The 17,329-nt window shown below is 45.0% G+C and overlaps 1 protein-coding gene across 1 annotated transcript; it reads right to left on the bottom strand.

The window, feature by feature from the left end:
• Window positions 1–5,913: 5,913 nt before the first annotated feature.
• On the bottom strand, window positions 5,914–6,834 carry LOC135642865 (uncharacterized). Its single transcript, XM_065159349.1, has 2 exons — window positions 6,492–6,834; window positions 5,914–6,431 (listed from the first exon to the last, which is right to left on the bottom strand). The coding sequence occupies exons 1-2, from the start codon at window positions 6,832–6,834 to the stop codon at window positions 5,914–5,916; spliced, it is 861 nt and encodes a 286-aa protein (XP_065015421.1).
• Between the last annotated feature and the right edge of the window lie 10,495 nt (window positions 6,835–17,329).

The following is a 17,329-nucleotide window of genomic DNA, read 5'->3' as shown; positions in this document are numbered from 1 at the left end:
TTAGTTACCGTGTACCTATAATCCCTCATCCATCAGACCCATACTGTTTCTACTCGAGTCTCGCTCTAATCGGATTCTCTCAGAGAACTCTTTCTCTCTCAACCCGAATGACCCTGGCCAGGGATTTGTCTGAGCAAGAACACATGGGATATTCCTCTCATGACGCCGAGAGTGGATGATCCTCTATCGACACTCAATAGCCCTCGTAAGGTCGACTATCACTCCCAATGACCAGTTGTACTAGATTTGGGACAACCAAACCTATAAGTCTGGTATCAAAGAGTGGAGCACTCATATAGGACATCCTTGGTGTCTCAAGTCTAAGGACCAGATACACCACTAGGACTACGGAATCGCTGTCTGACAATAAGGCATCATCAACCATCCAGCATTCCATAAGCGGATCAATCAGTGAACTCATTCTCCAATGAGCACCTGTACTGTATCCCTAGTGTCCCTACACGAGCAGCTATGAGACCAACTGCATCCATAATATGGACGGGTATACAGCACACCAGTCTATCCGGTTATCACGATGTCCGTCTCGAGTAACCTATGACCGGGATTATTTAGGATATGTGTTTAAAGGTGAATCGATCTCATTATCGTGATCTCATCACGATCCGATTCCCATTGCACAAATCCAAGGACATCACAATATATGTATGCATTTATGCAATAGTTATAAAGTGATATACGCCAAAATATAATAAGCAAAAAGATTCTGTATCAAGTCACATGTGCCATCACTCACGTGATTGGCTTGCTAGGCACCTATAATTAGCATATAGGTACACGGTAACTGAGGACAGACAGGTCCAATGGATTGGATTCCCCTGTATCATCTGGGGACTACGGCGTAGTGGCATAGTACTTCCGTAGTCGATGAGTCAAGTGAATTATTACAGAGATAATAATTTATTGAGTTAGAAGGAGTTCTGACAGGTATGACTCACGGCCAACTCGATATTGGGCCTAGAGGGTCATACACATATGGTAGACATTGCGATGAGTAGAGGTTCAGATATGAGATATCCGACGGAGCCCTTGTCTTATTGGATGCAGATCCAATACCCACTAGGGGAGGACTCATTAGGGTTTGACAAAGGACCTCTATAAATAGGAGGGATTCAGAGCCTCATAGGCTAGAGCCTTTGCTTGCCTTTCCTATTCTCCTCTTCCTCTTCACCTCAGATCAGGCCTGGAGTTTTGAGGAGCGTCGTCGCAACCCTGCTGTGTGGATCACCGCTAGAGAGGAGGACGCTTGACCTCCTTCACCCTCTCCTAAGGATCTGTAAGGAAACAGGGATATACGATCTCCCTAGGTAACACAATCTACTTTATACGCAGTTTCATGTTTCACGGATTTTTGCGTACCAATCTTCGCACGACGACGAACATCTTTTTGGGAATCGGAGATTTTATTTTCTTGTTCTTCCGCTGCGCATGTGATGTCGCCCCCATGATTTCCCAACAGGAGGCACCTCGGGCGAGGTGAGGCCGGCCCTAGTAGGGGAGGGGCGAGGAAGGCCCCTCAATAGCCTTCCGTTCGTGAACTCTGCCACCTTCCTGCGGGCATGAAGGACGAGCCTTACTAGGTTCGAGCAATGGTTGACCTCCCGGAGGGCGAGGCCTTCGACCCGCTGGGGTGGCTTGTCCCACGGGGACCGAATATGGGCCGACGGGGATTCCGCGGCCTTGTTCATCCGTGGAGGGCTGCATCCTGACATGGCTCGGGAGTTGTACATCTTGTCCTCCGAAGTCCTACTTGGCAAGTCTGTCAAGTCGCTGTTGTGGGTAAGTATCTCGCCATCGGCTTCCCGTCTGTACCTGGGTGGTATTGTTCTGACTCCTTCCCTTATAGGGCCAATACTATACCATGGCGCTGATGGACCGTGTGTGCGACGCTGGCCGAGTCATCGGCAGCTTGAGCGATTGCAACGCTGAGCTGCGTAGGCAGATCGAGGAGATCCGCGCGGGGGCGGCTCATGAGGCGGTGGCTGCGGCCGAGCAACACACATCAGATCTAGAGGCGGAAGCGACGCGTCTCAAGTCTAAGCTCAAGGTGGTTGAGGAGCAGAACAATGAGCTCCAAGTGCATCTAAAGGCGACTCGGGAGGAGGTCCGCCTGGCGAAAGGGGAGATGCTTATGCTCAACCAAAAGTTGGAAGAGGCGCGCGCGGCTTCCGGGGCCCTGGCTGACGAGATTCATCAACGGTTGGAGAAGGACAAGGAGCTAATCGAGGCCTACAAAAAATCCCCAGGCTTCGAGCTTGGGCTGACTCGGACGGGGCAGGTTACCTACGAGTATGGGTATCGGGTCGCCCTGGCTTGCTTCAGAGCGTACTACCCCGACTTTGAGGTGGCGGAAGATCCCTTTGCTTCCTTTCCTGAGGACTTGGACATCGACATGCCCGAAGAAGTTCCCTTCGATGACAGCGTGGAAGTCCTCGAGAAATAGGGCAGACCTATTGTAACGTTTTGTCGAAAGTTGCTACAAGACATGGTTGTTTGGTCCTGTAACCGAATTTTTGTTTTGAATGAAAGCTTTTCGTTCAGACTTCTTCATTGTCTCGCTCGATTTCATTATATGAAAAACCTTTTAAGATTCTGCACATTCCATGTCCTTAGTACGGGGTGGCCTTGCATCATTGCGAGTCGGTACGTGCCGATTCCGACGACATCGACCACCCGATAAGGTCCCTCCCAGTTGGGGGTGAGCTTGCCACACACTCGGGTTAGGTCGCTAACTTCAGCTTTGCATAAGACTAGATTGCCCAACTTAATCGGTCGAGGGCACACCTTTCGGTTATAGATTCTGGCGACGACTCTCTTGTAGGAGAGGGCTTTTAAGTGTGCATCAGCACGCCGCTCCTCGAGCACATCAAAACCGCCTCGGAGTCCTTCGATTGATGTCCTTTCCTCGTAACTTTCCGTCCGAGGGGTGAGGATAATCACCTCGGGCAGTAGGATGACCTCGGTCCTGAATGTGAGGCTGTAGGGGGAGTCTCAAGTCGCAGTTTTGGGGATGGTCCGCAAGGACCACAAGATGCTAGGGAGCTCGTCCACCCAAGCCGATCGGGTTGCGGATGCTCTTCTTCTGAGCCTGTCCAAAATGGATCGGTTGGTTACCTCCGCCAGACCATTCGTTTGGGGGTGGGCCACCGAGCTGAACCTCAATTGAATCCTATGGTTCGCGTAAAATTCCTAGAACCACGCACTGGCGAACTGGGCCCCATTATCCGTGATGATGGTCTTGGGCAAGCCGAACCGAGTCACTATATTCTTCCACACGAATTTTCCCACCTGACGTTCTATGATTGTTGCTAGTGGCTTGACTTCGACCCACTTGGTGAAGTAATCCACTCCCATGACGATGTATCTCCGCTGCCCCGAGGCTAGCGCGAAAGGTCCGAGGAGGTCCAATCCCCACAGTACGAACAACCATGCACAGTCAATGGGGGCGAGCGAAACCACGGGCTGCCAGGGCGTCCGGGCGTGCCTCTGGCACGAGCTGCATCGTTGTACATAAGCTTTCGCATCTCGTACATGGTGGGCCAATAGTACCCTTGGCGAAGGATTTTGTATGCCAAGGTTCGTCCACCAATGTGGTCTCCACAAATCCCTTCGTGGACCTCGGCCAGAACCAACCGAGCTTCTTCAGGTTCTAGGCACCACAGGAGAGGACGCGAGAAAGACCTATTATGGAGCCGTCCATTCATTTCGGAGTACCACGCCTGCATATGGCGCAAGCGCCGAGCCATAGCCTCGTCGGTGGGCAAAATCCCATCCCGCTTGAAGCGTAACATCTCCTTCACCCGTGTAGTTTGTGCGTCTGTCGAGGACACAGCCACGATCGTGATTGCGCAGAAAGGAAGCTCCTCGACCTTGGGCTGGGCTTCGGGATCCGACCTTGATGCCAGTTTAGCCAACGCATCTGCTCGCTTGTTCTCACTCCTCGGGACCCTAGATAACGTAAAGCGAGAGAAGTTGGCGGTCAGGCTTTTTACCTCTGCCAGATACTTTGACATGGTTGGGTCCTAGGCCTCGTATCCGTCGCTGAGGTGCTCGGCCACTAGCTGCGAGTCGGTGAGGACGTGTATGGCGTCTACCTGCATCTCAATGGCCAACATGAATCCTGCTAGGAGCGCCTCATATTCTACCTCGTTGTTCGTGACTTGAAAGCCAAAACGAAGGGAGCGTTTGAACGATCGTTCGTTAGGGGCTTTCAACACTAGCCCCGTGCCCACGCCCTTCAAGCTAGCCAATTCGTCCACACGCAGGACCCATCCTTCTTTAACCCGCTTAGAATCCTCGTCCTCGAGCTGAGTCAGTTTCGAGATGAAATCGACTACCGATTGGGCTTTGATGGCGATTCTTGGTACATATTGTATGTTGAACTCGCCGAGCTCCACCGACCATTTGAGGAGGTGACCTGCAAAGTCGAATTTAGACAAAACCTACCGGAGCGGTTGGTCGGTAATTACCTCAATTGGATGGGCTTGGAAGTAGGGCCGTAGCTTTTGGGCCCGTTAACACAAGCACTAGTGCCAGTCTTTCAATAGGCTGGTATCGCTCCTCGGGCCCGCTTAGGACGTGGCTGATGTAGTAGACTGGTAGCCGCTCCTTGGAGGCTTCTTTGGTCAGGACGGAGCTGACCGCGTGTCGGGAGGTGGCTAGGTAGATACTGAGCTTCTCCTTGGGAGAGACTGAGGCAAGGCAGGGGAGGCTGGCCAGGTGTTGTTTTATGCATATGAGGGCTTCCTCGTATTCTGCCATCCATTGGAAGTTCTTCGGATTTTTTAGGGCTCGGAAGAAGGGAAGGCATCGATCACCCGATTGGGAAAGAAACCGAGATAAAGCGGCAAACCTCCCATTCAGTCGTTGCAACTCATTGATTGTCCGAGCGGCCAGCATACTGATGATGGCCTGGACCTTCTTTGGGTTGGCATCGATTCCCCTTTCGTATATGATGAATCCGAGGAATCTTCCGGAGCTGACGCCGAAAGCACATTTTGTCGGGTTGAGTCGCATGTCATATCTTCGCAACGTGGCAAATGTCTCGGCTAAGTAGGTCAGGTGGGCCACTATCGTATGACATTTTATGATCATGTCATTGACGTAGACCTCCATATTTCACCCGATCTGCTGGGCGAACATCTTGTTTATGGTTCTCTGATATGTAGCCCCAACATTTTTTAGTTCGAACGACATAACTTTGTAAAAATATACCCCCTGATCAGTGAAGGAGGCTGTGTGCTCTTGGTCTTAGAGCACCATCCTAATCTGGTTGTAGCTAGAGAAGGCGTCCATAAACAAGAGGTGAGCATGCCCGGTTGTCGTGTCGACCAACCGGTCAATCCTCGAGAGGGGGTAGCAGTCTTTCAGGCATGCATGATTAAGATTGGTGTAATCAATGCACATCCTCCAACTCCCATTCGATTTTTTCACGAGGACTACATTGGACAGCCACCGTGGGTACTTGACATCTTCTACGAAGCCTCCTGCCAAAAGTCGCTCCACCTCCTCAAGGATGGCCAGTTGTTGATCGGGGGCCTGTCGTTGGGGCCTCTGCTTCACTGGGCGAGCATTGGGCGAAATATTCAGGTGATGTTGGGCAACCTTTGGGTCGACGTCCGTCATGTCAGCTGGCAACTAGGCGAAGACGTTGGCGTTCTCCCGTAGGAAGTCGATGAGCTTCTCCCATTCTTGCTCATGGAGTTCCGAACCGATTTTGATTGTTCGGTCTCGTCGACCCTCTAGTAGGGGTAAGACACTAGTGGACTCTATTGGCTCGGGATGTCGGATCGGTCTCTTTATTTCCCAAGGATCCTACAAGGGTCGTTCATTCCCCGTCCTTTTGTGCAATGAGACCGTCATCAAGTAGCATCGTCTAGATTCACGGGGGCTTACTCAGACTTCCCCGACCCCGGCGTGGGTCGGAAACTTCACTATTTGGTAGTAAGTGGAGATGACGGCCCTGATCTTGTTGAGGGTCGGGCGACCAAGGATTACGTTGTATGCAGTGGGGAGGTCAACCACCAAGAAGGTCACTATCACCGTCTTCGACCTTAGCGGGACTCCCAGGGTTAGGGGCAAGGTGATCGCTCCCAACAGTGAGATCGAGTCGCGGGTGAACCCGGTGAGTACCGAGCACATCGGCTCCAAGGCATCTCTAGTTAGCCCAAGCTTTTGAAAAGCATCCAGATAGAGCATGTCGCCTGAGCTCCCTGTATCAATCATGATCCTCCTCACTTGGGCGTTGGCGATCCTGGCCGCTATTACGAGTGCATCGTCGTGCTCAGATCGCTCGGCCCCCTTGGACGGGAACGTGACCTTGGGCTCGAGTCTGCGTCTGGAGGCTTCGGCCGCGGCGGCACGGGTGTATGCCTTTCGTCCGGACATATTGTTCCCTTCGGATGCTGGGTCACCTGTTATCACGTCGATCTACCACTCAACAGGGCCCTCCAGGCGGAGCAAAAGCTCCTTACCTTGTTGGAGGTACCGGCCGAGGTGTCCTTCACGAATGAGCTCTTCGATTTGCCACTTCAACTCACGGCATTCCTCGGTGTCATGTCCATTTTGTCGATGGAAACGGTAATACTTGGATTGGTCCACGAGCTCCCGTGGACTTCTCATCAGGTTGGGGGTTTTGAGCAACCCCTTCTCCCTTATTTGGAGGAATATCTCTATTCGGGATGTGCCCGAGGCGAGGAGCGGGGACCTCGACGCCGGCGGGTCAGGTCGGTCCACCTTGCGCCTCGGTGCGGCAGACTGTTGCCCCCGGGGTGGCTCCGGCCTGACCCTTTTGTGCTCCTCTCGCCTCCCGGCCATCCAGGCCTCCGTCGCGATGTACTAGTTAGCCCACTGGAGCATTTTCGATACCACGGTGGGGGGTCGCTCCACGAGGGACCAGAATAATCTGGAAGGTTGCAGGCCTATCATAAACACCTCCATTAACAAAGAGGGATGAGCGTCCGACAACCCCGGATTTTCGAGGCAAAACAATTCACAAAATGGGAGAGGGGTTCGTCCTCCCTTTGGTTAAGTCCGAGGAGCAGTGCGATGGACGGCTTTGGTCGAGCGTATGTTAGGAAGTTAAGCTCAAAGTCTTTGGCGAGCTAATCAAAGGAGGTGATCGCCCCAGCCTTCAGGCCGCTATACCATGCGCTGGCTGGGCCCCTCAGAGTCATGGGAAATGCCCTGCACATCAAGGCGTCTGAGGTCCCATACAGCACCATCTAGGCACGGAAGGCGGCTATATGGTCTGCCGGGTCGGTGGCACCATCGTATGCATCGAGAGAGGGGAGCCGGAAGTTCGGGGGGACTGACTCATCTTGTATCTCAAGCATGAATGGAGATCCCCGGTGCGCGTCCTCCCCGAGCTCTTCCTTTGACTTACGAACCTCCCTCTTCACTTCATCGAGTCGCTGGTTAACGAAACACAACTGGGCTTGCAGGGAGCCTGTTGAGTCTGAAGATAACACCTCGGGCTCCGGGCGAGCGCTTGAGTTTCCCATTGCTCGATCTTCAAGCGGGGTCGGTCGGACCTGAGGTGATGCGGTTAGCTTTGGGGGGACTGTGTGAGCCCGAACGAATGGATCTTTTTACCGCAGTGGTTGGATCGTATGTGGGTGCGCCAGATGAGAAATGAGCGGTATAATGGTTTGCACCATCCCAGTTAGAGCTCGGACTTGATGAGCGAGATCCTGAAAGGCCTCGGGCGATACGGACGATGGGTCGGTTGGGGCGCCTTCGGGTGGCGACAAGCCCAGGTCATTGAATAACCGCCAATAGCGCTTTGAGGTCACGGCGGGGTGCTCAGGTAGAGGTTCACCATGCGGGGGGCATTCCCCCGGAGCCTCGATCAAGTGCGGCTCCTCAGCTGTGGGTTCGTCTGGGTCGACCTGCCGATCCCTCGATATTCGGCCCTCCTTCTAGCACCAAACTATTAGTGTCAACATCTTTGCGCCGTGGCCTCGGGCCAACACGGTTGGGTTCGGGTTCGAATGATTGGAGATCTTCCTGAATGACCTTTGAGGCTGCTGAGGTAGCCGACCGCGGTGGTCCGATCTCGATAGGGTCATTGTTTTCTCCGTGAGGGGACCCCTCGCTTGGGCGTTCGGTGGGAGGCACTCCGTCTTCGTACTTGCACATAGGTCGGGTTGGGAGAGCTCAGCCCGACCCCTTCGACGATCAAGTCAATTGACAATCTCAGGGGTTTGTTGTTTTCCCCCCCCTTGTTCCGAACATGAGGGTTTTTATAGGGAAGGTCAACGTTTCCTGATGTGCACACTTGCAGGGAGCAGGGTCGTACCTTGGATAACGTCTAACACCGGCATTGGCGTGGCGTGAAGGACCAGGCTCGTACAGGATGGCGACGTGCCTCGGTCAACGTTTTGGTATGCTTTGGTCAGGCGCTGTCAGGTCAGACCGAGGCAGGCGACCCCCGCAGCTCCTCAGTCTACGTGACCCAGGAGACGTCACCCGGGAGCAGGCGATGTTAGTTCGTGTCCCATCATTATTATTACCCTCATCACTTCTAATGGCATCAAAAGTTGTAGATCTATAGTTTGCTTCGTTTCTGGATTCTCTAGCGTCAAGCAAACACCAAAGAATACCATCATACGATGCGTCTTAGAGTGTAGGTATTATAGGACTGGTTTAGTGGATAACTAGTAGTTGTTTAAGTCACCAGAAACTATTAAGCATGTGTTGATGTTTTCCACCGATGATGTATGGAGAACATGTGAGCGTATTGGTTCCAATTTTCTTGATGATGTAGCTTGATGCAGTACAAAGGCATACCTATCCAGAAAGGGGATATTGTTTGTTTATATGTTTGGATCTTATTTGACCACTTAATGATCTCCCAAATCTTTTCTCTTGTTGTTATCTTTTCTTTTGCTTAGTCATCGTAATTGGTGTTAGTTTGGCAAGTCCCACATAGTCTCACATCAGGAAAATCAAGTTTGGTATGTCTTGTTTAAACTATAAATAAGGGCCTGGGCTTTGAAGTCAGATGCACCACAAGAAAAACCTAAGTGTTTGCTTTGGGTTTAAGTCCATACTCAGTTAAATAGTTTGAGCTTATAGTTTGGATTTTTTTTGTTTAATAGATTCGGGTGTTTTAGGCCCTAGGAACATCTTCCTAAGGCATTTGTAATAGTCCTTTTATAGTAGTGATTTGCTCCTTCGTCCGTAGATGTAGGTCAATTGGCCGAACCACGTAAATCTGGTGTTCTTGTTGCTTTTATTTTTTCCGCTTTATTGTCTTTGTTGGATTGCCAAAATTATCCTTTGGTAAATTTTCTAGGGCTAGCTCTAATAAACTGATATCAGAGCTTGGTGTCTCGTTGTCGAGAAATTCGATAGAAATGTTAACTTCGGCATGTAGCAACTCAAGATGGAGGCCATTCTGGTTCAAGATGGAGTTTATTTGGCACTACAAGGAGCTGAGAATATTTCAGATGGTACGTCGAAGGAAGATCTTACGGGTATGGATAAGAAGGCCCGATCCAGCATTATTTTAAATCTCTCTGATGAGGTTTTACGAGAGGTAGCTATGGAGATTACGGCTAAGAGCATATGGGACAAACTTAAAGCCTTGTATATGAAGAGGACAGTGGAGAATTGTCTCTATTTGAAGCAGAGTTTGTATATGCTTCGGATGACTGAAGGTACATCTATACTCTCACATCTTGATAAATTTGATTCCTTAGTTATGGATTTGGAGAATATAGATGTGAAAATTGATGACGAGGATAAGGCCCTGTTACTTTTGTGTTCTTTTTCCCAATCTTTTAAGCATTTTCGTGATACTATAATTTATAGAAAAGAAATAATTTCGTATCAGGAAATTAAATCTGCACTAAAATCTAAGGATCAGATAGACAGAGATATCACTAGGGAAAGTAGAGGGAATCAGGCTGAGGGTCTAGTTGTTAAGGGTAGAATGGATAAAAGAGAATTTGATAGTAGTAGATCTAAATCCAAACATAGAAATTTGGAATGTAGATATTGTCATAAAATGGGACAGATTAAGGTTGATTGCTTTAAATTGAAAAATAAATTAAAGCAAAAAAAAAATGTTGAGAAAACTATTGAGTCTGCTGATTCAGCAAGTGTAGCAGCTAATGAGAATGATGTAAATATTTTCTTTGCTACTGATGACAGGACGAGGTCTAAAAATGAATGGATTTTAGATTCGGGTTGTTCTTACCACATGTGTCCTAATAGAGATTTGTTTTCCACATATGAATCTTGTAATGGTGGAATTGTTTTGATGGGCAATAATGTAGCATGTGATGTTGTTGGTAGAGGAACAATCCGAATTAAAATGCATGATGGTATTATGAGGATGCTCACTAATGTTAGACATGTTCCTAATTTAAAAAAGAATCTCATCTCTTTAGGCACCCTAGAGGCTCTTGGGTGTAAATACACAGCTGAATGTGGAGTTATGAAAGTTCCTAGAAATGCTCTTGTTGTTATGAAAGCTTGTAGGTATGGTAGCTTATATATTTTGCAGGGAACTATTGTCATAGGCTCGGTTGCAGTCTCATCATCATCATTGTCTGATTCTGACATCACCAAATTATGGCATATGCATTTGGGTCATATGAGTGAAAAATATTTGAGCATATTAAGCAAAAGGGGTCTACTTTGCGGACAGAGTACTGGGCCACTAGATTTTTGTGAACACTGTATTTTTGGAAAGCAAAAAAGAGTCAGCTTCAATTCTCCAGCAGTTCACAAAATGAAAGGTACTCTTGACTATATTCATTCAGACCTTTGGGGTCCAGCTCATGTTCAATCTAAAGGTGGTGCTAGGTATATGTTGACTTTAATTGACGATTATTCTAGGAAAGTTTGAGTTTATTTTCGGAAGCATAAAAATGATGTTTTTCTAACCTTTAAACAATGGAAGACTTTGATTGAGAAGCAAACAGATTAACAGATTAAGCGGCTTCAAACAGATAATGGCATGAAATTTTGTGAAAGTGACTTTGATGAATTCTGCAAAAATGAAGGAATTGTTCGGCATCACACTGTTAGGATGATGCCTTAACAAAATGGTGTGGCCGAACGTATGAACATAACACTCTTGGAGAGAGCAAAGTGTATGATCTCAAATGCAAGGTTGACAAAGGATTTTTGGGTAGAGGCGATTAATATGACATGTTACGTTGTCAACCGCGCTCCTTCTGCAGCACTTAACTTTAAAACTCCGGAGGAAGTTTGGTCAGGTACTCCTGCTGATTACTCTGATTTAAAAATTTTTGGGTGTCTAGCATACATGCATATAAATGAAGGAAAATTAGAGCCTCGAGCTAAAAAATATATTTTCCTTGGGTATACTTCTAGGGTGAAAGGATATAGATTATGGTGTTCTGATCCCAAATCCCCAAAATTTGTAATTAGTACAATGTTACTTTTGATGAATTATCTATGTTATCTTCCAAAGAGGAATCTACTAGTTGTACAAATGATAGTGCGTGGAAGCAGATGGAGCTTGAGATTGGTAGTTCAGATTCTTTTAAGTCGAATTCTTCTACTCAAAGAATGCTAGTAGATGGTCCCGAGTCTCCTAACGTAGATGATCCAGAGGAAGAGTAATATTCCATAGCTAAGGATAGACCACGGAGAAATATTCGACCACCACAAAGATATGCTAATTTGGTTGTATATGCTTTGTTTGTTGCAGAAGAAACAAGTGAAGTTGGTGAGCCTACTATCTACTCAGATGCAGTTTCTTATGATAATTCCGCTAAGTGGTTGATTGTGATGAATGAAGAAATAGAATCTCTCCATCAGAATAGAACTTGAGATCTTGTAAAGCCGCCTTCGAGTATGAAAATTGTTGGATACAAATGGGATACTATTGTTGAGGGAAAGGTCCTTGTTCAGAAAATTCATATGAAGGATAATCCAACTAATATGCTTACGAAGCCTCTTCCAGTTTACAAGTTCAAGTAGTGCTTGGACTTGGTTGGTGTTCATTATTGGTGATTGCCCGTTGGGGCTTTTATGAAGAAGGTGGAGTAAGTTTTGTTGGGATATGCCAAGGTGGAGATTTGTTAGTTTGGTAAGTCCCACATAGTCCTACATCAGGAAAATCAAGTTTAGTATCTCCTGTTTAAACTATAAATAAGGGTCTGGGCTTTGAAGTCAGATGCACCATAAGAAAAACTTAAGTGTTTGCTTTGTGTTTAAGTCCACACTCAGTTAAATAGTTTGAGCTTATAGTTTGAGTTTTTCTTGTTTAATAGATTTGAGTGTTTTATGACCTAGGAATATCTTGCTAAGGCATTTGTAATAGTCCCTCTTTTATAGTAGTGATTTGCTCCTCATTCGTCTGTAATAGTCTCTCTTTTATAGTAGTGATTTGCTCCTCATTCTCATTCTCTCGTGGATGTAGGTAAATTGGTCGAACCATGTAAATTTGGTGTTCTTGTTGTTTTTATTTTTTTCGCTTTATTATCTTTGTTGAGTTGTCAAAATTACCTATTAGTAAATTTCCTTAGACTAGCTCTAACGATTGGGTCCTCGAGTGCACAAAGAATGAAAAAGAAAATGACGATGATAGTTTTGATATCAACTCAGCTATTCAAATGCTGGACTGAAATTGAAAAAGTAACAGCAACATATAAGTGTATATCCACTTGTTGTGCTCCATAGTGATATGATTCGTTTGGTTCTAGTGTGGGTTTGAAGGTGATAGGATGGACTAATCTGATTTTACATCGTTCGGATTGTTTTATTTGATTGCTCTGCAGCATGTCCTCACCCCCACTAATTGAATTTGACATGATCGAAATTTGAAACTACATGCATAATTCATCAAAAAGGAGTACTCAAGAGGTGCTCATTGGGGTTGAATAGAAACTTCTTTATTAACTGAAGTTATAGCTTACATCTATTAAGGAACTGATCAGGGAATCACAATTTACTATTGAAATTCATGAAGCTCTTATCTCATCCACACACATATTGCAGACATGACTATATGGATCAATAAGACCTCAAATAACTAATTTGGGATCGAGATCACCGTGGCCCACCATGTCACTGCCACCATCTATTATGTCTTTCCTAGTTTAATTGGGATGTATAGTAGATCTCAGCATGTCTGGTAATCATGTGTGATTGCTTTGATATCATATTTATCATGATCCATTTTTGAAAACAGATGAGCTAATCCCCTCAAAAAAGTACTCGTTTTGGAGGTGGGCAACAACTTACATCTAGAGACATTGCCTATGCATAAGATTGGACTAATTTATTATAAAAAAATCTGAGGTAAATATCTTTAAAAAAATTAATTTTGTATAGTTTATCTCTTGAATCATTATCTTCGACTCAATGAGAAATCTTCTGGGTAAGGGCAAAAAAAGTCCATGTTTGGCTACTAACCCCGCAACTAGTTTTCTTCTTGGTCAGTAAGGTTTTCTCGGTTTGTTTGTAATTTTCTTATAGGATCTATCGCATTTAAGTCCTACCTAAATCATGAATTCAACTATTGCAGAAGGCAGGTTGTACTGGTATATTGATCATACCAGGAGATACTGATACATAACTTTACTTCGTATTGGTTTACCCGAGGTATAAAGTATAAACCACATGGGCAGTATGTACCACTTTTGTTGACACTATTGCCTCATTGAGCTTTTAGCTAATCAATTTTTAATGTTTTCCTGTTTCAGACTGTACCAGTTAACCCGAAACCTTTCCTGAAAAATTTGACTGGGAAGCCTGTGATTGTGAAATCGAAGTGGGGTATGGAATACAAGGGTAACTTAAATGTATGTATTGCATATATCTATAGTCACATAAGAAATTCATATAATGATGCTTGCACCAGTATTGTGCTTTGAGTTCTCCAAAATTGTCACACTCATTAATCTTGAATAATTTCACTTTCTATGTTCTCTCAGGATATCTCGTGTCAGTAGATTCCTATATTAACTTGCAGATTGATTAATTCATGACAAGATGGTGTATCACATAGCTTTTCTTTTGTTTTCCTTTGGTATGGTTGACATGTACGATGGTTAGTGTGGATGGCTGGCCTGCATGCATATCAATTCCATTATCCTTTTTTTTTTAGTTGGCCGACACTAAAAAATATATATTGATGGGCTATAATAACCCGAGCCTGATGAGCTAATTAGCCTATCAACTTCGTTTGATCTAATCCACTAATCAAAATGTTTAAACTGAAATTGATAATAGTACTCATCAGACTCTTATAAGTTAATCTTAATCATGTCCACTTTCAATGTGGGACTAATCAGGGATGTTATATGGACAGTTTACTGAAAACTTGGGGGAGATTCTGTAAGGTAACTAAGTTATGCATGTTCTGCTGTTTGGCTTGTATCAGAACCAGTTTGTGCACGTCACGCTAATAAATATGATGAGCTAATTACATTTTGCATCACGTACGCCATTACTTCATTGAATTGCTTTGCATTGTGCTACTGTAAAAGGCACAATGAACTACATAGCACCTAATATTATGTGTATGCTCCTACTGTTTTGCACCTTGAACCGCAAGTTTGCCGGTATTGGTTCTCCCTTACTTTTACCGTGTTGCGCATGGATTATGATGCTTTCTTTACCTTTGCAGGTGCAACAATGCGATGTATTTCTGTGGAGTACGCGAAGGTGAAGAGATCGAGGAAGCCGATCGATCGTCATATGTAATTTCTGTGAGATGAAAGAAAAATTTCATATTATTATTACACTCATCACTCATAACGACGAGCGCATCTGGTGTAGTGGTATCATAGTACCCTCCCACGGTACTGACCGGGGTTCGATTCCGGATGCGCATCTTTTTAATAAAATTTAAATTAATATTTGTTTGATTACGATCATTCCACGGTTTCGATCTTAAATCGATTAAATATCGTAAAAAATAAAAAATATATATATAGAACTTATGGTACGGTGATTAAATTTTTAATATATAATATTAAGTTATCTAAGTTCAAATTTTTATAAAGATAATTTTAGTTTGATTATAAATTTTATATCAAATTTCTTAATATCATTGTTCTCATTATAATTATACATTTATTTTTCAAATTAAAAAAAAAAAATTATATATATTTTTTAAATTTGAAAATAAAAAAAATTTGTTCGAATCGGTGCGGACAATTAATAGGTTTTGGTTTCTGATTTTGGAAACCGGAACGGACGGTTTCGAAATCGAAACCGACAGTTCCGGAATCAGTGGTAGACCACAATGATGACTCCAAAACTCTGTTCCAGAAACATCACGCAGTCTTCAGTGCTGCAGCTTTGATCTCATTCATCGGTGCGGATATGGAGGTAAGGTAATTGAGCTATAAATGAAGCTGAACATATCGGTGAGTTTACGTGGATCAAATGCCGAGACTTGAATGCGGCGACCTTCTTTGAACTTGGACGAACGCCCAGAAGCGAAAGGCTTCCATCACAACCCCTCCTCTACTTGAAGCGGACGACCTCCACTACACCTTCCACGTCCACAAGTGGGTGAGACAAGCACCTACTCGCTTGCATTCCGTGACTTGGATCCACAACGAAGGCCACATTAAAATCCTTCACAACATGCATTCAGTCGCACCGCCATCTGAAGCCACCGGCCACATTGACTATAAGAGCGGGACGGTGCCAGTAGTTTCCACATTGACTGGTTCGCCATGGCCGAAGGTGACCAGCTCAAGAGAAAGTTAAAGACGGTTTGGGAGGAGAGCGTAGCTGAAGAAGATGGATTGGAGTTGCAGCACCAGCAGAAGAGGAGAGGAAGACCCAAGAAGATGGCCAAGGAGGACGCGAGCATGGAGAAGGGCGAGGTGACGGACAAGGAAGAGGAGTCTGATACCGATGGATCTCCTTCACGCGAAAGAGCAGCAGCGCAGGAGCACACCAAGATGAGGCGGCACCGGCGCAAGAGCTTTCCACGGAGGGCAGCTATTTAGCTTCACTACAGTTCGAGTTAATTACCAGAGGTTACGGTATTATGCATGCAATAATTAGGATCGAAAAAGATATAACATTAAGATAATCCTGTGTTTTCATGACTGTTAAGTACACCATATGAATCAAGACTAGTAATTAGAACTTAATTTTCTGTAAATTTATTGCCATGCTCTAAGAGATGTAGATTTCTGCTACGATCACATATTCCCCGTATCGGAAAAACTCGGAAAAGTCATCTCCAACTTCAAATTCTAAATCAAATCTTCTATTATCTTGATAATTGTTATCTGCAAATATTTTTCTATTTTGTTGATTAATATGAATGGAGAATATGGAATTTACTTTTTCTTTTAAAGATTACCCATATAATTTATTGGTTTCCTCATTTTCAAAACAGTGCAATTAGTATTATATAGTATACGCATAAACATATTTCCATTGCATAATTCTGAACCTTATATCGACACACATGTAAAAGAAAAAGTCTTTATACCACAAGATCACCATGATAAGTTTAGGGTGATAATAACACCAAAGTATACACCATAGGCGGTCAATCATTCATATCATTATTTTGTTCCACGAAGATTAAGCTTTGAATATTTACTTTGGCCAACACCCCAGTGGTTCCCTGTTGTTTTACAGTATCCACGAAGATTAAGATTATTTTGTCAATGAATCTTTCTTGGTATTATTTCTGTTCTAGCTTTCAATTGGACTTGACTACATCAGTTTATTACTGGTTGTCATCAAGAAAGAAAAAGAAGAGAAAATGTTCTCTACCATGTAAATTGAGAGTAACAAAGAGTTTAGTATGTAGATCATCCGGACGAACCCCTTGCGGACCATGTTACAACAACTAATCTTCTGATAACCATCCGACTGACAGCAGAAGATAAAAAAGAGACTGCATGTTAATGCAAGAAAGAAAAACAAAAAGAGAGTTCATGATACTGATAGTTCAGTACGTGAAGAAATGAGTCTGGCTGCCCCCCTCCCGTTGATAATTCACGTGGAGATCCAGAATATATATGTAGAGGTGGGTGATATGTCTGTACCGGTGAAGAACAAGCATAGACCAGTAATTACATACCATCCTGCTAGAACGGCGTGAATGAAATTTTTGGGCCCTATTTTCCATTTCCTAAGGATGATGTGGATTGTGCCTACTTGGTTCTTTGAAAGTTCATATATGATTGCTCACGGTGTAAATCGATTAACGCTTGATACTACTCTAAAGCCTCACCACCCCTGTGCCATCCAAGGGGTTTTATGGGTCTAAGATGACTGACGTCCCATGCGTGACTCTAATCTATAGAAAACAGATCGTAACACGTGAAAATAGAGTGATTTTAGG

Source organism: Musa acuminata, chromosome BXJ3-7, assembly GCF_036884655.1.
Source record: "Musa acuminata AAA Group cultivar baxijiao chromosome BXJ3-7, Cavendish_Baxijiao_AAA, whole genome shotgun sequence".
NCBI lineage: Eukaryota > Viridiplantae > Streptophyta > Magnoliopsida > Zingiberales > Musaceae > Musa > Musa acuminata.
Note: the sequence above shows the minus strand (reverse complement) of the source record. Positions and strands in the feature narration are given on the sequence as shown.